The following is a 23,912-nucleotide window of genomic DNA, read 5'->3' on the forward strand; positions in this document are numbered from 1 at the left end:
CGACATCGAGCTTAATCCACATTTCTGGGAATTCATTTGGGTAGGTCAAACTCAATTTGTTTGGTTCATTTATAAGTAAAAAAGAGTTGTATCTATGGAGAAGGTCTCACCGAAAATGGTTCCAACGCTGCTGGATATCGCGTTGGAGACGGCGCCGTCGGAAAGGGCGTCGAGACAGGCGCTAAGGGCGCAGGCACACGCGCTCGTACCTATAAGGTACTCCAGTACCATGTTCCATCCAATAATGAATGCTATTAACTCGCCTACTGTCACGTAACTGTACATGTAAGCGCTGCCCGTCGTGTGAGGCACTCGTACCCCGAACTCGGCGTAACATGCTCCTGCGAACACACAAAATTATCAAGCTGATACAGATCGACGTACGGTATCGTTGTCGAAGTTCTCTCGTCGCGTCAAGACGAATTCATCGTCGCTGAACGTGACACGAACGGCAGCGGAAAGAGGAAACCGAGCAACGACCAACAATTTTCATTGTCCCGCGAGCATTCCCACCCACCCCCTCCGCCCCCTCCCGGCCCTCGTGCAACGTCGATTCGGCCGCATTCCTGCGCTCCATTATTTACCTGGCCGCGCGGCGTGGATCGAGGGAATCGCGGCCAACAAAGGGACCGACGCGAGGAAATCCGATAGCAGCGAGATTACAACACGCTCCGCTTTCCATCCGCTTTTGTAGCGAGCGGCCAGGACCCCCAGCAATATACCTGTCCGGTCGGGGCTCGCGTGTCTCTCGCAAGACGTCCAGGAACCATTGCCTGGCTACGTGTCTGGCCGCCCTTCGCGCACGACCCGTCCGTAAATCTAATCCGACTTTATTTTCCACTCGGGCGTCGAGGAACGCCGCCTCACCGACGCATCCTTTCGTGAGCGTGTCGGGAAGGGAAGACGTACGGGCCGACGTGTACCGCGAGGCCGGTAATCATGCTTCCTCGCGCATGACCAACCCCTCCGTCGACGGCTCCCGAGACGCGGAAGAAACAATAAAGCCCTCACGGCGAAAAGAGTCTTTGAAACTTCCTTCGTCACGAACCCCAGCCACTCCCTGCACCTACAGCGAGGCGCATAACTGAACCTCAACCACAAGTTTTTTATGCAAATCATTATTTATTACTGATAACGTAAGAGAATATTATAAAAGAAACGTTATAGTTATTTTCATCGCAGTTAGAAGTAACATAAGAAATTTTTTTAGTAGTAATGTCTTCTCATTTGGCGGCGAAAAAAAGAATATATTGAGTCGGTTTTGCACCATGTCCAATACTTGCCAGTATTTAATATGTCGTTTATTTTTAATATTTTGTCCACAACCCTTTTGCTTGCAAAACTACACTAATTCGTGTCAAGATACCTTTTATTAATTTTCTGCAATAATCCGGAGATATTTGTCCCCACTGTTCTCTCTGTACAGACCAATACAAAACAGAAAATTTGTTAGCATTGAAACAATTTTTCACACCTTTAGCAGTGTGCTTAGGGTCTCTATCATGCATGAAAATTACATTTTTATAATGTTTGTTTTTTTTAATATTCTCCTATATTCTTAGCAGTAAATAATGATCTATACAATGCTTGTGATTATTAGTTCAGGTATGCTCCTTACTGTACTTCCGCTGCGGCGTCAGAGAGAGATTTTTTTGTTCAAAAGTACCAGGAATTGTTAACGAGACGCGAATGCACGTTGTCTGTGTAAATAAATAAATGTTTATATTTCGCCGCTAATTGTCAAGAGTCTTCGACACTTCCTTTGTCACGAACGCCAGCCACTCGCTGCACCTACTTCCGCTCCGGCGTCAGAGGGAGATTTTTCCGTTCAAAAGTACCGGAAGTTTTTAACGAGACGTGGATATACGTGTTGTTCATGCAAATAAATGTTTGTCGCTTTTTCGAAATCCTCGACTCGTGTTACACCGGGGCCATTATATTCGTACTTGGCAATGAACGTGTTATGTTATCTGTAAGTGGAGCAGTATCGTTTATAGTCAAGCTAGAACGCGTATAATTAAACTCTAGGCGATCAAAGATCTCTAAGTGCAACATTAATACTGAATCCGCCTGCGGCTGAACGACCGCGAATGGAATAGGCTGATGGAATATAGATTCGCGCCTACCACGAACCATAATTGAATTTTGAGCAAGGTATTATATAAATATTATATAAAATAGTCGCGAAACTGGCCAAAAAAAAAATTTAGAGATTCGACCCCGGAGTCTCTTGTTCTTTCTTTTGGTTGTTCCTTTTGTAGCACTTTCCGCTCGAGCTTCCACGATGGAAATACATGCCTCGTCGGCATCTCGAGTAATCCTGGCTGCATTGGGACCAATAATTATACCTATCACGTTCGTAATTCGTGGCAGACGGCTGGAGCCTTCATTAAAAATGCAAGCACCAGTCTATGCGGCGATTTCAATGGTTTTTGCCCCACTGAATAAAATGCTCATTTGCCGCATTTGCCTATCAGCGCGTTAATTACTTGCGGTGCACGCTTAGGACCAAGGAGGAATATTATCCGTTTAGATGCAGTTATTTGTCATTCTCAAGACTCGAATCCATCGATTTATCGTAACAAACATTTTTCAATATTTTTTAGACCGTCTATCTAAGGGGGATTCTAGTGTGAACCTTTGACAAAATCGATTTCTTTTTTTTTTGCATTTTCTTGAAGAATATAATTTGCAAAATATATCTGCAAAACTTTAGTTATGGTTATTTAAAGATATGATGGTCAATGTAAAACTTAAAAGCGTTTTTCTCGAAACTATGTTTATCAGAACGACATTCATGATATCTTAAAATCTACTCGATCAATCGACTTAAAATTTTAAATACACATTCAGTGCACGTAGCTCGTATAAGAATCAACCCAAAATTTTAACTTTGTTTTTCTTCAGACCCCCAAAATTTAAAAACAAACGAAAAAATTGATAATCGAACTTCAAAGTGTTACCATTTTTGTAATTATCGACTTTTTTCTTTTGTTCTAGTACCAGTTATAACCAAACTTATACTAATTAAGAATCATTCAAGTTGTTCCATTTCAAACAAACAGAATGGCCGGAATCATGGACACCGTGGGACGACCTTTCTTAAAAACAACTATGTTTGAACGTATGCAGTGTTACTAGCTTTAACTTTCTTTCGTCTAAAAAATTTAAAACTGTCACTAACACATATATAAATAAACCTTATAAATTTGACTGCAAAAGGTGGTATAGTTTAGTAGAAAAAAATTCCTCAAGAAAGTTAAGAAAAAAACACACATTTCACACTAGAATACCCCCTTAAAATTACGTAAAAATGCTACATAAAATACGACAATATGCAATTAGTATATAGAGTAAACATTATGCAAACTTAATGATAGCAATTACAAGAAAAATGTCTTTTTTATATCCGAATTCATCTTTTATCGATCTTGGACGAGCAAAAATATGCTAATTCTTTTGCCACCGAGTTACCAGGACTGTTACGTGAAATTCCTTTTCCTGCGAGAAATCGAATGTGGTTTCAGCATGACGACTGTCCAACTCACAATGCAGTTGCAGCTCGCGCAGGCTTTAATCAAAAGTTTCCTCGACGTTGGATCAGACGTGTTGCAAATTCTCGATGACCTACTCGTTCGTCTGGTCTTATGGTGCCGGACTTTTGTCTGTGGGAAGCTGCGAAAGCAGTTGTTCGTAACAATATTTCCACAACGCCAAAATATGCGAAGTAGCGAATAATTAGAGACTACAAAATAAAAAGCGCCAAGAATTGTACATCCACGTTGAACGCGAGTTTGAGTACTTCTCAGGACAAATTCTTGCCACTAATAATTTATTACTCCATGTTATTTAATCCCAATCCTACACCAAGCTTAAATTATTGCAAGCTTTGAATATTTCAGTATTGACATTCGATGTGTTTTATAAATTAATAATTAATGTGCATTAATGCAGCTGAATAATAAATATATCTTGCAACTCGATAACGCGTAATCTCATTAATCTTGAAACAGCTCGGATTTGGCGCGTGACTGAAAACGGCATCTCGACAGTATTAAAATCAAAGGTCATATTGTTGAAGTTAGTTGTAATCCTGTTTATTCCCTAGTACGTTTCTCCGTAAAGTTTCGTACGACGCGCGTAAAATTCTAGATAGCTAATAAAATCGAGGAACCAACCAAAGAGACGACCCGGAATTGCATTCGTTCGTTGTTTTACAGCTTTATCGGCGTTCTATTTAGTAGAATTTCATTTATTTACTTTTAATAAACTGCATTTATTACGGTATATCTCTGAAACCGGTCTTTCCACGGTTCATTATTCCACGTTATTATATTCGCTTTTATTGTAATCCGAAATTGAATACCGCATTGCCGTGCGCTACTCGGCGTTTTCATTTTCAATAATTGATCCACGCAATCCAATCTACCGTCCGTTGCCGACGTCGTGTTTCGCGGCTCGCGTATAAAGCGCATCCGGCACCGACGCGCGTACTTTAAATTTCAGTAAGTAGAAAAAGAATTCGATTTGCCGACGTTACCCCGGCTTGAAACCGTTCCTGACAGCCCGACCCGAGGCTCCGACCGTACAAACACCCGTAAATCTAATCCGACGCTGCTACCCACACCCTAATAAACTCCGTGGAAAATTTCCACCGCGAACGCAAACGCGGGGAAAAATATTGTCTGAAACGCCGTCGAAGCCGCGGCTTTTTCTTCGTTCCGACTGCAAGCTGTCCTCGAGAACGCTTCGCAATTTTTAACCTCTCGAATAAACGTATAGAGTGGGTCGATTCAAACCCAAGAAGGGTACCATACGAAGCACGGTCGAATAAGCGTCACGGTAGAGACTCACCGGAAAGAATGGAAGCAATGGCCGCAATAATGAACGAGATGACGACACCCGGGCCGGCGACACTGCGAGCCACCATTCCCGCAACTAGGTACATCCCTGTCCCGACGCAGGAGCCAACTCCCAAAGACGTCAGGTCCAGAGTTGTCAGGCACTTCTGTGGATCAGAAAATAGAACTATGTCAAAGCTTTCGGTCCCGATCGACGAAACCCCGATATCTCTGCATAATGCACCGTCAAAATGCTCTCTCCGAAATTGCTCCACGTTGCAAGCCATCGATTCTGCGAGCTCATGCTCGCCGTTATGAAATTTAGCGGCTTCGTCAGCGATTTTTCATTATCGAAACTTGAGACACCTTCGACCCTTCGGACCTAATTCTTTCTCGATCTTTACTCGTTCAGGCAGCGTTTCGAGCTTCATTTAATGGCCGTTTATTTACGATAATATTAGATCGTCCAATGGGTAAATTTGTTCAATATAACTAGTATTAACTTAGTAGTTAATTTTGTTCAATAACACTAGTCAATGGCAAACATGTATTCAAATATTTCCACGCAACGAATTGAAAATGAAAATGTGTCTTCTTGACGAGTCTAACTCGTTATTAGTTCTTTATGACAAGTTTCACAACAGGCTACATTATTACATTCGCAACATATTTTTAAAACAAGTCTGTTCTTTTCTATGAACATTGTATTTAAATTTAAACAAAATATAAAATTAATTGTAATTAAATTGTACATCGAAGGGTTAACATACTTTAAGCCATTGCGTGACTTGTATTTTTTCAAACGAGAGTTCAATTCCTCTTCCAGTATGTGTATTAGTAGATAGGAAGGAGGCTTAATCGCGAAGTTTGGGAGCGAAAACAGGGCGTAAATATGAACCGGTTGACCCAGTACGGGGACCCAGTTCCGATCGACGCTAAGATCCGGATTTCCAGTTTCAATCCGAAGGACCAAGACGTTATGTAGGCGTCGATGGTAAACCGATACTTCCTAGGAATTCCCAACAAACTTCCATCCGTCGAAGAAACAATAGCAGTCCGCCTGGGGGAACGTTTCGCGAGAGCTGGCACACCCAGCGTCGCCTAAACAACCGCGAACTTTCCCAATAAACGAAGCCCCGGGTTCGCGGAAATCGCGGTTGAAACGCGGTTCGATGCGCGACGACTGTTTCTGAAAGGTCCGACCGAACTTCGCGAACATGCTCCATCGAGAAAGTTGGACGAAAAACGGCGCCGATCGAGCCGGAAGTTCGCGCGAGTTACGGCGCCCGGTGACCGAGCGTTTCGTCGAACAGGAAATAAGGGAGCACAAGCTGCCAGTACGATTTTTATTAATAACCATATTTAAGGAGAATTTTTGAGAATTTTTGAGAATTTTTGAGAATTTTTTTACAGAAGAACCGTACAACTTTTTATAAATTCCTCATTAGCATATATTCAACAGACTTCCAGTCCGTCAAATGTTCAACCTGAACCTTTCGTATCTCCTGACTCGTATCATCCTCCTTTGGATATTGCTCTTCCTTTACATCATTCTTTTCAATCCATTTCTTCTTTCAATGGCAGAAAATTTTTTCATAAAGCCAATTACCAGGAAATAAATAATTATCTCTCCACAATAGACTGGGATGGTATCCTTCGTGAACTATCCGTAGACGAATCTGTAGATTTTTTATATCAACAGCTCAAATTGGTGATTGATAATTATATTCCATCTACCACATACCAAACTTCTTTATATCATTCCTCCTTCTGAATCATGTATTCCCCTAATTTGGAATTTTATCAATTCGTTGAAGAAATCTAAGTCACCTGCCTCTTGTTATACTTGTAAGGATAATATATTGAAGAACAATTTATCGGTAACGAATGCCTTTCCTGAATTTTTTGAATCAGTATAACACGGAGGATACTGTTCATAGTAATTCTACTGATTTAGAATACCCCTCCAATATAAATATTTCTAACCTTTCTCTTGGTATTGGTGAAATACTTACATGTATTAACGAACTCGAAAATATTCCTCCCATATTTTTTAAATCATGTGATTTTATTATGTCCAGAGTCTTATGGTTAATATTTAATAAATCTTCATCTGCCGGCATTTTCCTAAATTATGGAAGTTATGCTTAATTAAACCGATTCCTAAATCTACCAACTCAACGTCAATTTCAAACTTTAGACCTTCTAGTACTCAAAATGTCATGTCTAAGATTATGGAAAACTTAATTAGTCGTAAACTACCATTTCCTTGCAAAGGCATCATCATTGATGAACAGCATGGATTCGTTATCGGTAGATCGACTGTGACTAACCTTGTGAAGTAACATTATTATTTGACCAACTGTATGGATAAAGGCATGCAGGTTGATACTATTTGCACTGACTTTTCTAAAGCCTTTGATTCTATTAATCATTCAATCTTAACGTTCAAATTAAAGGCATTAGGAATAAACAGCTGTATGCTTTTCTAGCTATCCAGCTTTTTAGAGTTCAAATAGGTAAATTCAATAATAATTACTCAAGAGAAATTAATGTTCCACAAGGTTTACATTTGGGACCTCTTCTATTTATAATATATATTAATGACATTTCTAAGGTATTCCAACACTAAATTTTTATTATATGCCGATGATCTTTGATCCCTTTGCTACTCCACAAATTCTGAGTGCAAACCCACAGGTACTTCTGCTACCTGTCCCCTGTCTATTCGTCTTGTGTTTGATACGATACTTTATCCAACTTTATCCAATAATATATAAATGACATTTCTAAGGTATTCCAATACTCTAAATTTTTATTACATATCGATGATCTTAAGTATAAATGTGTTTATAGTCAGCAAAGTGCTCAATCAATTCAAGATGACCTTTACAGGCTTCAGAATTGGTGCTCATTAAATAAATTGTCCCTCAATTTAGATAAGTGCCATATTGTTAAGTTAAGTAGTAAGAAAAATAATATAGTTTATAATTATACTCTAAATGGCATCGAACTAGCCTCGCTTAACCCCTTAGCTTACAATGACGTCTCAGAAACGTGATAAGTTTACCGAGCCAAACCTTGTTGTCGCTTTTGGCACGCACAGTTGGAAATTGAATCGTAAGGCAAGGGGTTAATTATGTTAAAAATCTTGTTATAACTTTCTCTTCTAACTCATCTTTCAAAGTTCATTATGAAAAAATTATTTCGAAAAGTCTCTGCTCTCTGGGACTTATTCATAGGGTTTCCAGATACTTTAGTAAAACCAAAACACTTAAAACTTTATATTGTGCTTTGACAAGACCTATTTTAGAATATGGCAGCATAATTTGGTCTCCTTATTACGAAACATACATCGACAACATTGAGAGAATTCAACACTTTCTTCGTCTTGTTGCTAAGCATAGTCGGAGTCCCATGCCTCTTGAATCACATAATTATAATGACTTACATAATACTAATCTTCAAACACTGCATAGTAGAAGAAGAATTGCAGATATTATGTTTGTAATTAAGCTAATCAAAGGTCATATTTCGTGTTCAACGTTTACTCAATTGTTTCCTTTGTACGTACCATTTAAATATTTAAGAAATCACTTTCTATTTCACCTCATTTTGGACCTCAGAATTGTGTAAATAAAATGATTAGTAATGCAAATTTTGTACATTCCAAAACAGATTTAATCGAATAATCATTAGAAAGTCTAAAATTATCCTTGCAACATATTGTAAATTAATTTATTTTTGTTAAATTCACTAAGCAATAATGTTTGACTATGTAAAATCCACATCTGTAGTTCCTTACACATTACATTTTTTTACTAAAGGGTTTAATCCCGTTAATAAATGAATAATAATAATAATAATATCTTTTGCTAACTGTGGTGGTAGAACAAGAATTAAATTGAAATTGAATAATTTTATATCTCGAAATGAAAATACGAGTATCGTTCAAGCAGATTGACCCGATTCGAAACACTGTGCGGTCGGAGGGCAATTTACGAAGACGTATTACTGCTTGTTCTCCAGATAAAGCGCGGACGTTGGATCTTTCGTCGGTCAACAGTCGTAAAATATAGTCCATAAATGGTTCCAACCGTGACTGGCCGAATGGGAACGTCAGAAAAAGCTCGAAACACTTCCTCGAGCTTTTGTCGTGGTAGTTGGACCGCCGGACCACGGAGGAAACCTCGGGGAAATTAATTTCCCATTACTGTTGACGCGAAGATTAATCACGTGGACTGAAGGAGCCAGCCTTCATGAACGGCCCGTGCGACTCTAACGCAAGGGGTTGAAAAATCCCGTTAAAAATAGCCGGGATCGATACGCGGAGGTGGATTCCACGCACACACGGGAGCCTTCCTTCCTCGAAGATTCAGACGCCGGGCGAAAACTGGGAGGCCTTAATGTCGGGCGTCGGGAAAAAGAGAACCGGGTACGTCCAGGTGTCCCAGTAGTAAACAGCGATGATTTATTCAAATACTATTGGACAACGAAATAGCACGTGCTCGTACAGAATATTTCTCCAGTAAATAATTTCGTATGCGAAAACAAATGGCCGCGTCGCGAGAAAGGGAATCGAGTTTTCGTCAATTTTCGGGACACTTTTTGTGAGAAAAAGCTGCACGGATATCGAGTTGATTTTTGCCCTGACAACAATGCAATATCTGCTTGACATCCGTGTCAAGTCTCGACTCGATCGATACGTTCGTTTCCGAGATATCGCGTCAACGAGTTCGAAAAATGTTATTTCGAAAGAAAAAACGGTTAGAAAATTTTACAAGCAGTATCGAAGAATAGGATTTAATTTGAAATTCCTGTAACTTCAGCGTCGCCTTGGTTGCAAAATGACTGATTTCGAACAAACGAGGCCCCTCTGAGGGGATCGAAGGAAATTAGAGACTCGTTTGTTGGAAATTGCTTGCCTGTAATTTCTGCTTGGAGTCGGTAGGGTGCAGTGGCTCTGGTCCACTCTTCGCCTGGTCACCCTGAAGACTGTCCACGTTCTTCGTTCGTATAAACTTCCCGAAGAGCTCCAGGCCCTTCTCCCGATCCATGAGTTCCAGCTTCATTTTTCCTGAAAACGAAAAATACACAACGTTATCGCTGGCAACCAAACGCGTCCTTCTGCTTTACTTCCGGTTCTTCCACCTCTGTTCATCTAATTTCTGTAATTCCTTCCCGTAGAAAAAGAAGACTCCAGACTGGGCAATTTAAACAATTTCTATTTGATTTTTTGTAAATGAACGTATAGAATTTAGTCTAGGCAAGTAGAATAGGAGGATGTCTAGTCAGACAGTTATTAGAGAGAGCACACCTAAATGGAATTTGTTTTTAACAAAACCTTTGTTGTTTGGCCAGTGATTTGATATCGTTTAAACTAACGAGCGGCATCGTTACTATTTTAAAAATCCAATTAATAAAATAGCGATTTCCATCGCGTCGCTCGTGGACATTTTCAATACAGTTTGCAGTAAGCACGATAAAATCCAGTGTGATCTGCCGTTAATGACGACAGTAAATGTATTCATGGTCGAACGTTCTTACGTAAAAGACCTCGCGTGATCATAGTTAGCAAGGATAATACTACCGCACGTGGTCAGATATTTATAAGTAGTGTAAGACCGTATATGGCCAAACGTTAATCAATGTGACGAAGATATACGCAATCGGAACAATACAGGAAGTAGCTGAACATTACTGCAGTCTTGTCAACCCCCAGTTAATATTCCACTTAAAAAAAAATATAACACTCAGTATGAAAGCAAATATAAATATGTATATAATATGTTTTCGTACGAGGTTTCCTTCCGGAAGAAAGAACAATTTTAATAGTATAAAGTGCATTATAGTATGGTATATTATAATTTTACTTGTGGATGTTTATGCATTTTGTGGGAAATTTTAATTTTTTAAATATTACAAGATGCACGTAACATGTAAGAATATAAAAAAAATATTTAAAGTAAGATACGAATTATTATATTTAAAAGTTGAGACCTCTTACAAAGCTCCCATTTCATCTAACTATAATGCTTGTGTTTCTATTCATATCAATTTTAATTCTTGAAAAAAAATACCAATTACAGTCATGAAATGAATAACATGATTATTTTCACCGAGAAGGGAAATAGTTTGATTGGAAAGAAGAGAGACATCGATGAGATTGGAGAAAATGGCGGAAAGAGTGGTCCATAAGTAGAAGGGATTATGCAGATCTAAATACGAGGGATAATCGTTCGCAACAAAAATTCTGTCCTGGAAAGCGCCCGTAGCTTTACACCGATAAATTATTCAACGCACACTCAGCTGGGAAAAGTAGCTCTAGCTTGTATGAAAATGATGCTTACCAGCTCGCTAATGGAATACCTTAATATTGTCTGATCGCTTATAGGGTCGCTCTACTAGCAGTTACGAAGTGCCCGCTTTTTCTGGGGAACGAACTGTTGAAACGAACAGAACAGAATCGCAAGACAACGACTCGACGGAGTGTGTACGCTTTTAAACTAATTGCACTTCGCTGCAACGCGCCCTTATCGTTCACCGTCTTCTTGGAATTGTTCAAATATTTTAGATCGATTCGTTTGCCGCGAGTAAATATAAATAAATGCCATCGAAACTTTGAAACGTATGCGAGAAGGGAGGTTGATTCTAAAAGCGTATAGAAACGAAATTTCCATGGAGACACGCCGTAATTGAATTTTTATTCGAACGAGCCAGCTCTTTTATCGTCCTTTTTTTAAATTAAAAGTAGCCTCTAAACAAATTTCGTCCGCGCAGAAAAGAATGGAACGCGCAGGGCGGAAACCAAAATTTCCAGCATCGTCGGCGACGTGACAACAATGAAAGCCCGCCGCGTGCGCTGAACAGCACGGAGAAAATATTTCCCTTGTAATCACGTAATTACTTCCCTGGCTGGGGTGAGGGTAAGGTAATTAAGGGACGGGTGTTGGCCGACTAAAGCCCCGACTGGCTTCAGAATTTTAGGTTCAAAGGGGCAAGGCAACCGGGAGGAGGGATGAGACGGTGAACAATCGCGAGGCTCAAAAGCTGATCCCGGACGAAAGCTCGGTTTCTGTGCGTCGTTGCTCGGATTGCATTCTGAAACAGCCGCGGCAGACGCCTCTGGTTATCATCCCCAAACGTTTCCTGGTGCGAAATTCACGGCGCACCACTTCGCAAAGGAATTTGGATAATCGGCGTTCGCGAACGATTTGACGCTCGATCTAATTTTTCCAGATCCAAAATATTATTTCTATTCGAAAAATCTAATCGTAGATAAAGGGCATTGCGATTATACCGAATAACGAGTGACAACGATTAATTATTGTTTGTTTCGTTTCCGTTTAACGCGTTTATTTGCGCCAAACGAGGAGAAAAAGTATGGAAATCGAAGTACACACGAGAAAGCACGGCACGTACCGGTGGAAAAAGCAAGATGAATGGACGACGTTCAGCGTGCAGCTGTTTTGCGACCCAACTCTTAACCGAGCTAATTTGAATTACAAATTTACAACGTACGCGAAATTTGAGAGGCAGTGGAACACGAGAGGCGCCGGTCGGGGTATTTTACGTTTCAAAAATTTCTCCAAGTATACTCGAGCGGATCCACGTACGTGCCTGTTATCGAGAAAAGTCGGGAGACCGCGGGAAAACGCGCCGTCGCATACTGACGAGCCATTTTTGTGGCTCGTTACAGCATAACTAGAAAATCACGTCCAACCCCCATACACTACGGGTGAAAACTCGACTAACGCGATTATTTCCCGCGCGGTCGTATGCATGCATAAAGTCCGCCGGCGTCCCATGAGCTGTAAATTTACGAAACGTTCTCGCACCCCTTGAATATTCCCCGGTTGTGTTTAATTATAATTTTAATTTTGATTGCGTTTCGCTCCGCGTCCTTATCTGCCCCGTGGAAATTCCGACCAGAACCGAACAGGGCGCAGAATATTAAAAGAAACTAAGAAAAGCTTCCATTTAAATTTTCCCCATTCTCTTTTATTTTCAACCGTGTCAGTTATTTATGATCGTTAGATTTTCTTCTAGCTATCGAAGAAATGTTTCAAACTCTAATGCAAATTTCAGTAGAATTCTACGAGAAAGCAGGTTGGACTTCTCGAGCAACGATGGAGAACGAATGGAACGTATGTACGAGGGAAAAGAAAGGGTTGGAATCGTCTATCGACGACGAGAAATTTAAAATGCGTTCGAGGGAGGGTCGAGGGTTCATCGATGGCAGTTTTAAATAGCCCCACGGAAAAATACTTGTGCTTAATGGTACGCAAATTTTATTCCACGTGGCGTCGTCGCCGAGGAATTCTTTCTTTTCTTCGTCCCTGGACGCGCCGTCGAGTATTTCTCCCCTGTTTAAACGCGCAACCAGACTCGTGGAAGTTCCGACGGCGCCAGGGATCGACTCGATCCTCCGTGGAGATTCCGAGCCCCCAACCCCTTGCATTCGTCCCTCCCACGTCGAGGGATGAACTGTGAAGGATAAATTACGCGCATCACGGTGAAAATTCAAATAAACGGGATGACGCGACACGCGGTGGTCTCGACATTTTCTGCACGGGACTCGAGTTTAATGAAAATCCACAAGCCGACGACGACGAGGCGAAACGTTGGGAAAATATTATTTTCCAAGAATGTTTTTCAGGAATCAGTGTATCGTTTGCGGTTCGTTTCAATCCATCGCTAGTCGCCCAAGTATCGTCGAGCGCACTCGACGAGAGCCTCTGAAATGTCAGACTCCAGGAAAAGCTGTTTCGGGACGTTCAGGTAGTCATTCAGATGCTAAAAATACGCAAACCCGAGGCCGTACGGTCGCGTAGATTTCTGAGAGATCGATAGTCTCGAACAGCGTTGAATCGCGCTTATTACTGTGCTCGATCGCCGACACGAAGCGAGGTAAAACGAGCGTGACACTAACAGGCTCATTCACCGAATGAGCCAGAACCTTTCGAAAGTCGAGAACCACGAAATTATCGGCTACAGACAGCTTCGTTTTATTTTAACACTCTCCGTTTCTCACGTACGTTCCAATATTGCGATCAGCTGCCCGTCAAATTTCTCCGTAATATTAATATAATATTTCCTGCCTGGAAAAAGCAAGTTTTTGTCCGTCCGACCACTGGTTTCATTTTACTGGAAATATTTCTAGATAAATCGAAAGGATACGTTAGTCATATTTATTAATAAACTGGCGTTTCGCTCCGTCGTCGACAGTGGATGTTTATCTATTTTAAAGTAATTGCACGCTTAAAAAATGAAATGGAAAAGCCGGTCGATAAAGTGCACGTTCGTGTATGTAGAGTGTTAATAACGCTTGCAGAGTGTTAACATGTGTTTCGCGGTATTTTTTAGCGTGTTACGAGAAATGGGTATATTACGATAACGTTGAACGTGTTTTTAAAGAATATTATCTTCAAAGTTTCCCAGAAAAATTCAAGGTATCTTATAGCCGCCGTGGTTTATGGAGATAGGAATCTGCGAGTAAAATTTCTCTCGACGCGAGAATTTTTACTTTGCTCGTTTTTTTGGGGGACGTCCGGATCGGTCGCGAAACGTTTCCAAGATGGCCGCGTGGAGATTTCGCGTACCGTCGAGGGAGAACAGTCTCGCTCGAGAATCTAGGCGATTTTCTATCGCGTGTGCGTTCACGTAAAGGGGCGGCGACGTGATTTATCGGCGGCAATGTCGATGACAAAGCCCGTCACATATAGCCCACGCTGCCGAGCAGTTCCACGGCTAACGAGCATTTCGAGTAACTCGACGCCGCAAATTATCGCGCGTTAACACGCCTCGCCCTTCGCTCGCGATAATTTCGCTTCCGCGGAAACGCGACCGTCCGTAGAAACGATGCTATAATTAATCGAGAATTAGAACGCATAATGCCCTCGGCAAACGAACTCTGCGCTCGCGTTTTGCCTTCCGTCTCTTCCCCCGCCTCGCCCCCCCCCCCCCATTTTTATTAGCCTCTGTTTCGCGCTCGCGAATGGAACAACAAATTTGTCAAGAGGAGAAAACTAGAGGAGAGCAGTTTCACAAAACTTTCTTACAAAGGGTTGCTTAGAGGGTCGTGTTTCGTATAACCAATTTTTCCCCGAAAATGGCGACGAAAGTAGCTGAACGAAGCTCGAGGAAACTGCTGCTTGTTGTAGCTGGAATTTATAGCGTGCAGTTTATGTTTTGGAATAAAATTGCAGTTTTAACGAGACACTTGAAAACATTTTTCTTCCCTTGCACCGGCGAGTTATCAGACGTTTCGCCGTAAGGTCGACGTGTTTGTCGGCCGTAAGGGCAACAACGACATCAATTTTTTACGTTCGACGGGGCAGTAGCTCTAGTTAACTACGTTTGGAAAAAAATGAAGGAAATTGCTCCGCGCGCGCGCGCTGTCTCTTGGAGCAAAAATAGAAAATATCAGGGACGAGGAACTCGACCCAAATGGCCTGACGATGCCAGACGGTCTCGAAAAGTCGAGAAACCGAGCTATAAAATGACCCACTGGCGCGGGAAAACTGGTCGTGGACGATTCGATCGTCACGGAACGACGTGGAGATTTTTTCCGAAGAGGTGCTTGGCTCGGCGGCCAATCGCAGCCCTCCTGGTTCGAGTGCAGCCGCGATCGTCGGTTTTCTACGCCCGGACAAAGAATTCCTCGTCTCCCGGGCAGCATTTGATCTTCCCCGCGGCACCCATAAACGGGAACAATGCAGATTTTTCGTCTCCGCGGTCCGCGTTATTTCCCCGGATTCCTCTTCCCATTTCTTTCGAGCTCGAGCATCCTATTCACGTCGACGGAGCGCCGGAGCATCTCAAACTATGAGTGCTTTCGTTCCTTGCGGTCGTCCCCGTGAACGGAGGAGCATAGTGGCTCGAGGAACGACCGCGTTCGCACATTTTTCCCCGAAACGTGACCACGGTTCGAACAATCGAGTCGTCGACACGTCGAACGCAAGTTGAAACGAAAATTAAAGTGAGAATTCAGGTTTGAGGCGTCAAAATGTGAAATAAGAACAGGAAACAATAATAAGAACGAAGAATACAATATCTCTTTCGAAGGAAGAAAAAATGGAGAACTCACACGTGGATTACACATAGATCGTACGTATTTTTGTTCTTCTCGTGGGTAGTAATACACCAACGAAGTATTTTCTCCAATTTATTGCGTAAAATATCTCATTCGGTTTATCATTCCTCGAGGCAAGAAGAAAAATACGTCCATGTTATTCGTGTGCAGGTTTCCCTCCTTTTTTCAGTCTCTCGTTCTTCCTTGGTTCTTTTTCTGGTTAGTTTCATCTCGGATCCCGTCCCTGGACGAGTCGTCTAATGAAAAATAGACTCGATTTAAAGAGAAACACACAAGAGAAAACGTTCTTACTAGGAAATATACCTCGAGTCAAGATGGCGTCGTTTACATACCTTCCATGGTAATTCCGAGTTATAATCGTCTGTCAAGTGGTTATGAGTAGAACTTAATACTTTAATGGCCGCACGTATCACGCGAAGACCGTTGTTCGTTGTTCATAAGGAATTATAAATGTAACCTCAACAAACGTAATAAGTTGAACGTATGATGAAATGGTTGATACAGTAGATCACGTACACGTGACAAAGTGTTAATATTATTTTTATCCCTTTCCTCCTAATCCATCACAAATAAATATCAGCTAATAAAAGTGAAACGCTATTGTCCTCGTAAAATTTGTAAATTCAAACGTTTCGCGACCTCTTAAGAAGATCGAAAACACCCGAGTAGAAGATTAATCGAACAATTTCGATGATATTCAGCGCCATGGTGTTGCCACTGCAATTCCGCGTCTGAAATTTCGTATTTCCCCAACCATTTAAGAGCCAAAACTAGAGGGATTTGCTATTGTTCTCGCGCCGAAGCAGTTTCCACGAAACGAGAAACACCGAGACCGGCCAAAATTCCCAAAGCCTCGTCGTCAGAGTGTCTGTATAACCCCATAATCGAGAATTTAGGAGAACAAGCCAACTGCTCCGGCTCCTCTGAGAACCTTTACTATTTATAGCGATAGTGCATTATACATCAAAAGTTTGAGCACAGAACGAACGCCATGCGTGACGCGACAATGCACACGATTTAAACAACAGCTCAACGTTTATTAACAATTTAAACGTTAGCGATATCGATGGTAATGGTTTCTAGAATTTCGAACCGTAGCTCTACGAAATTCACTGCATTATTCGGTTCGCCAAATAATTTATACACCACGAATCTCACAGCATTATTATACGGTATTATGAACCACGCGTGGTAGCTAACGTTTCGAAAGATTTAGGATAAAAACAAACTGACGAGGTTGGCCAACTTTGGTAAAAAATTTGTAATGCGAAAATCAGGCCGGTGTTTTCCAATTTCGAGAGGGAAAACGCTGGGAAGATCTGTCGCATGTCGCAGGTCGTTTGGCTGATCGATGATCGCAATTTCGATTCCAGCCGCCCGATGCCTTTAATCCAGCGACTGGTATCGGTTATCCATTACACGTTTAACGAGGTCGCCGCTGCAAGAAACGATATTGCACCGGTATGGATTTATTTACAGCACATCCGAGTGCCCACGAACGTCCCATTTTTTTGCCGTTTCCATCCGTACCCTGAATATTTTCAACGGTTAAAGGACAGCCGTGGCGCGCACGTGGACCAAAAACCTGCAATTTTCCCCGCAATTTTGCTTCGCCGGATCGATCGGCCTCGGGGCAAAATGGTACGTCGAATCGTTTCATCGATCGTCTCGCCAAACAATCGCGCGTTTTTCCGTTACACGCACCGTTTTGCAGCCTGTTTCCCTAGACAATTCGATATTCTACTCTCCATAGAATGATAACTTGTTCGAATTACTGATTCTTAAATCGAATCGTTGCTGGATTTGCCGTGAATAGCAACACTTGGATACACTTCGCTTGACATAGATTCATTGGTCACATGCTCTCATAAGAGACGATCATCGATTTCCATCGATGCATAGACAACCGTAACGGTGTCAGCTAACCGTAGTTAAGCGAGGAACTGAATAGATTATTGATCACATTATACCTAATTAGCGGGGAAAACCGGTGGTACGGAACTTCCGTGGCTACAGCGAAGAAGTGCCCCGCTACTATGCAAAGACCGTAAGTTGTTATCGACGTAGTTCGTTGATAGCAGCTTTTAAAGACGTCATTTTTAAGATCCACCCACGAGATTGTCTCAAAGATCGATTTTCTAATAGCTGAATTACGAAGAGCGCAATTTCTCGCCGCGGTACACGGTTAATCAAACACTGGAAGAAACGATGAAAATGCATCGTGATCTACGAGCTAATTCTTAGGACGATAAACAACGACCTACGGCTTCGTTCCTATGCGCCGCGGCGCTTGGACGAACAAGCAATTTCCGTGGAATATCCTGCATGGAATGCAATTTGTAAGGAGAATCGAGTTTAACGGGGGGAATCGATGTTCGAACGAGAGTGTTTACTAGGAAAGAGTGTGGATCCAAGTCGAAGAATGCGAGAATACGAACTGGCGAACATGTGCGTTCCGTTTTCGAGAAATGGTGTATCGGGGAACGCGGGAATCCGAGTTGAAATATGCAACGAACTGAAAGTGAAGAATCTGCGTTTCGATTCGGTAGACTGTTGAGTAAAGAAAGTGGATTTGAGTTGAAGGATTGGATAGATAAGACTTGAGAAGCACCTATTTATTTGAGACACGAAAAAGAGGATCTAAGTTGAAGAATCTGGCGAACAAAATCCGAGGAATATGTCCACGTTTGACAAGAGAAACTTTTGCAAAACGATGTCTAAATCTAAATCTTGAATAAATAAATAAATATTAAGATCACTAACCCTCGATTGAGGAACATGGAGGATAATAGTCGACCATAGATAAAACCTGAATATGTCCACGTTTGACAAGAGAAACTTTCACAAAGCGATGTCTAAATCTAAATCTTGAATAAATAAATGAATATGAAGATCACCAACCCTTAATAGAGGAACGTGAAGAACAATAGTCGATCATTGGCTTCAATTTAGGAAAGTAGGTCTGCCGTTGAGGCGAAGAAAAATGGGCGATGCCGATCGAATTCAATTAAACCGGATAAAGGAAGCCGGCCTATGTTCGTCTTCTTGTCGGGAACAGCTGAATCGAAAGCACCAACGTGTCCGTGAATTTATTTTCCGACAAAGACGGGGTTGCATGCTGGTCGTTTGGCTCCTGGCCAGCCCCCTTTAGAATCGACCTTCGTTTCACGGCTCGAAAAACGACCTGAACTTAGGGGCATGGCTACCAGAATGAAAAACTCGATTCTCAAATTTCCACCATCAATTTTTGGGCAAACAAAATCTGCAATTATACTTGTCGTTGACGGCCATTTCGAAATCGATTCAAAGGTATCCAGAGAATCGTAAAATCGGCTGGCGAGGACTTCGGCTCGAGTGGAGTCCTCCGTGACGCAACCCTGAAGCACGGTATTCAGTTTCAATGCAGTTTCCGGGTCAAAAGTCACGAGGAACGTGTAGGGTTCTTTTTCGCGTTGGACTTTGATGGATATCCGTCGATCCGTGAGCGGCGCGCGCCTTTTATCCGACTGAAGGACATGAAAGAAATTCGTTAAATAAAACGAACACAACAGAGGCTAAAAATCGTTTGTACTCATCATTTTCTAATATAACTCCGTGCATTCTACGTTTTATATAAAACTAATTACGGAAATACTTAAAAGATATCCCCCATTCCCTCGAAGATGAAAATATTTTTGCTCTCAATATTTGTAGACAAAGAGAAAGCTCGACCTGGAACGAATCCTCCTTGCAAATCGAGGAGCCCAGGCGTGCGCTATTTAAATTTTATGTTTGTCGAGCAAGGTAATAACAACAAGTTATTTTACGTGTCATCGTAATCGAATACAGGTCAGCCAATACTGCGCCGAAGTATTCAATTGTTCCTCCGGCCGCTATCGTCAGCACATTACTCGCTCGAGACAATAAATGCAAAACCGGTATTAGTACCCGGAACATTCTCAATTCACGTACACGGAATTAAACACATTATGTACCGAATTCAATTATCAATACTGCATCAAATCAACAATAATTTATACCGTGTTTTCGCGAGAAAATCGTATAAATTAAATGAGATCTTCGTCCGCGACTCGATCCATAATTCAAGATAAAGGTTTTCATTGGTGGCACGTTTACGTACTTATTATTAATACACTGTTAAACTGTTCTGGATAGAATATTCTAACCGAAGTCATTTTTTAGTTAACAGTTCCTCTTTTGTAAGGGACGTTGCATTTTTACCAAACGAATGGAAGAGAAAAGGCGAATCTCGAGTAACCATTTATTATGACTAGAGCATCTCAAAGATTGAAAGAAACCCTTTTAGAGGCGCTCAGTATACAAAAAAGACTCTTTCGCGTAAACTCGAGGTCCCTGCAAACGCTAGAAGTGATCCTTTATGTCATTCTTCTCGCATCCGTGGTGGGGACCCCCGTTTCAACTATAGAAATTCAGTGTTTGTACTATGAATAGTTGCACGTACACTCTCTTATCTTTGTTTACGTTTAACGGGAGGTTTCCAAGGTCCATGGATTCTAGAGATCGTGCCCCTAAGTCCATCCTTTCGAGTTCTCGCTGTGACGAATACGACGATTATAAGCGTTCCCGTTTGGGAATGTGGAAGACCACTTAACTGACTTATTTCAAGCATGTAAATTTCCTTTTCCCTCTATAGATCATAAAGGGTCTTTTCCCATTTAATAAACGGATAAAATAAGAAAGAAACGGAGATTACGAGAAATTCACGAATTCTTTCGCGACGAACGGTAGGCGGAACGCGTACTGGTTGGATTTTAATTTCCAGGGCGGGGAAAATCTAGAGAAAAATCTCGAGAACATCTGATGCCGGGAATTCGGTTGTGAAGAGACGGAAAGGGATCCGTATATCGAATTCTCGAGGCTCGAAGGTGGGGCATATCCTCGGTGAATCAGGTGCACCGAAACCGTGCGAAACCAGGTCAAAAGAGGGCCGGCTCACCGACGACAAAATTAGATCGTCCGGTCCTTGGTGTGAAAAATGTTTAATCGTACGCCTTGGCCTTCTGAGATACCGAAATACAGGGCGTCTATAAATGTATGTCATTTGAAATGATTAGCAACCGTTAGAGGACATATAACGAATCTAACAAAATTTTTATAAAGGAAATTTACAAACCAGAAACTTTAATAAAACTTAATATTTGTCGATATACAAGCTGGGACGAAATGAGTGCTATAACCACAGACGAGGTATACGAGTAGACCTTAGATCGTGTCACACATTATATTTTCGGTAAAGACTTTTTTGTCTTGGAAGTGCGTAGGATTTCGGGTGTATCTGTATTCACCAAAAATGATTGTAATCGACCCCAGATATTAAAAATAATTTTTTTAGAACGTTTTTGAAACTTTTCAATTTCGTCGAAAAATTTCTGCACCTACTCGAATTTTTTTCTCGAAAGTACATAGGAATTCGAGAGTATGTGTATTCACCAAAAATGATTGTAATCGACCCCCGCAACTGAAAATAATTTTTGCAGAATGATTTGAAACTTTTCAATTTCGCCCGAAAATTTCTACATCTACTCGAATTTTATTGTCGCAAATGCGTAGGATTTTGGGGGTATATATATTCACCAAAAATGATTGTATTTGACCTCTGCAAATGAAAATAATTTTTCAGAACAATTTGAAACTTTTTTTTTGGTCCCTCTACCTGTCGATTTTCCTAAAAAATTAGTTTTTTAATTTTAAAAAATTTGTTTGACGCTGTACAGAAAAGTTGTTTAATACTTTTTTTGTAGGTATCCATGAGCTCTGCTTCAGAAAAAAGTTTCATTTAAATATACTCACTATTGTAGGAGTTATGGCTGTTGGAATATTGGACCATTTATATGGAGTTTTTCTGACTTTACGGGATCAAGGAACAACTTTTCGATTATTCTTAGAATCTCTTCGTATCCTTCACTAAAATACGCGTTGTCTGCATTTTGAAACATTAAAATCCTTCAATGCGTCCAAAAGTTATGATTTATTAAACATACTGTGAATAGTTTCTCAACTGTGGTGGTATAACTGCCTATAGAGAGATTCTACATGCAAAATCAAACCGAAAAGCAAGAATAATGTTTTTTCGTTCGAGGCTTCGTTTTCGAGATAGTTCAATTTGGAAATCTCTTGGTCTGATCTTTTATCGATATTTCTACTTGCGCGCGTCCGACCGATTACCGATATTTCTACTTGAATTTTCAAAGTCGATTTCCTCGAAAACGAGGCAGCGTACAAAAAAATGTTATTCTTCCTTTTTTGCTCTTGACAACATGTAGAATCACTCCCCTATCTTTTGACGCCCACTCGCCCCGCTCCATATAGAGGGTGGTGACTTTAAAACCGAACGCGGAAGAAACCGTTCTTCCTTGATGTTAGTCCGTGTTTTATGACGTCTAAAAGAAAATCGAAACGTCGAAAGATATTCGTAACACGGACGAAATCGCCGGAACAACCCCGTTACAGGTGCGCTATCGACGGACGTTAAAATGTCAACACTCGAAACGTCTGCTCGCGAGTGTCAACGAGATACTGTTGAACGATTAAAACCGATTAGGAGGTGACGCGCGAGAATCAACGGAGCGTGAGCAACGAAAATCTAACGAGGCTCGAATGCAACAACGACGATATACGACTGGAATAATTGCAGTCGCCGAGCAATGCTGCGCTGCGCGATTGCATCGTGCATCCAACGATATGACATCTCGGAGACAGACAGTTTGCAAGCGACACGGGGCACGGAACGTAACTGGAGCAGCTTAGTATTTACGCTGGTACGCAATCACGCGCGATCATGTTTCACCCTGACAGCGTGAAAAACATTCCCTTCCGCGGACGCAATTACCATTCCGGCAAAAGCGTTTAATTGAACGAAACGCGACCTAATTAGATTGAAACAGTTCCTCTTAACGTTTGCAGACGCTTTAACATCGGTTCTTTGTAGTCGGATATTGGAGTGAATATTTATGCGATTGTTCCAGTGACCTTGTTGGTCATCGATGGTTAAGGCATCCTTAATTGGACGGAACGGGACGCAGTCGATCGAGAGCACTTTTTTCACGATGGACGCCGCGAGATCGTTCGACGTTAGATGTTCTTTGTGCGGAGATATCGAAGCCAATCTAATTGCTTTGTCAGCCTCGTTACTTTGTTGTACCGTAGGACAGTTTCGATTGAACAGAACAGGATACAGTCACCTGTGTGTACGCTGTAAATTATGCACAGACGTGAACCAGCCGGAGAACCAGTCGTTTGGCCCACGCAACAATCAGAACTTACATCTATCGATTCCTACCTTGGGGGAACTCTAAAACAAACATTTTACTACACGGAAGTTGTCCAACTAATTAATAACTCAATCGTTGAAATACGACAAAGTTCTCAGAGTTTTGCACTCTTATCGAAGCCTTTCATGTCCTGTTTTAACACAAATTTTTGTTACTTTATATTTTTATATTATTGTATGTTTAAATTTAAAACGTTCCTTGTGTCTAAAAACGGTTTCATCAAAGGAGTAAATAAAGTACAATTTATAAAATTCTCCGAGAATCCGTAGTGCCATAAATTCTATACCACATCAATGTCAAGCTTGTATCGATGTGGTAAGACATTTTGCAATGAGATATTCAGCATAGTAAGTAATCATTTACTGTGACAACGCTGGTTACGATATTAACTGTCACATACACTGAATCCTTTCAAGGCAGTAAACATCATGGAAACACATACACCGATAAGATGAACACGATTGACGTTTCATACTCTGTGATGGGAGATAATGTTAATTAACACATCGACTCCTTCCATCTCAACCTGTCCAATCTACACACAATTTTGTTGTTATATAGAGCGTTCGACTACTAATAGTTACATCTACAGACGAAACTAAAGCAAATATCAAGAATTATAAAGATTGTTTCATCACATTTTCAAATAATTTGGAGCCTCGAAAATGTTCAGAGTTATAAAGC

The 23,912-nt window shown here is 41.2% G+C and overlaps 1 protein-coding gene across 1 annotated transcript in view; it reads right to left on the bottom strand.

Moving 5' to 3' along the window:
• The window catches only part of LOC122402386 (cationic amino acid transporter 2), a 63,987-nt gene that overhangs the window by 24,461 nt on the left and 15,614 nt on the right, over positions 1-23,912 (bottom strand). The window contains exons 2-4 of the mRNA XM_043405119.1: positions 9,767-9,918; positions 4,855-5,008; positions 111-341 (exon numbers count right to left, since the gene is read on the bottom strand). Of these exons, the coding sequence (XP_043261054.1) occupies positions 111-341; positions 4,855-5,008; positions 9,767-9,913 (532 nt within the window). The 5' untranslated portion in view covers positions 9,914-9,918. The remainder of the gene's footprint in view (positions 1-110; positions 342-4,854; positions 5,009-9,766; positions 9,919-23,912) is intronic.

Source organism: Colletes gigas, unplaced genomic scaffold, assembly GCF_013123115.1.
Source record: "Colletes gigas isolate AHSC1104 unplaced genomic scaffold, ASM1312311v1 Colletes_gigas_Sc00035, whole genome shotgun sequence".
NCBI classification, from domain to species: domain Eukaryota; kingdom Metazoa; phylum Arthropoda; class Insecta; order Hymenoptera; family Colletidae; genus Colletes; species Colletes gigas.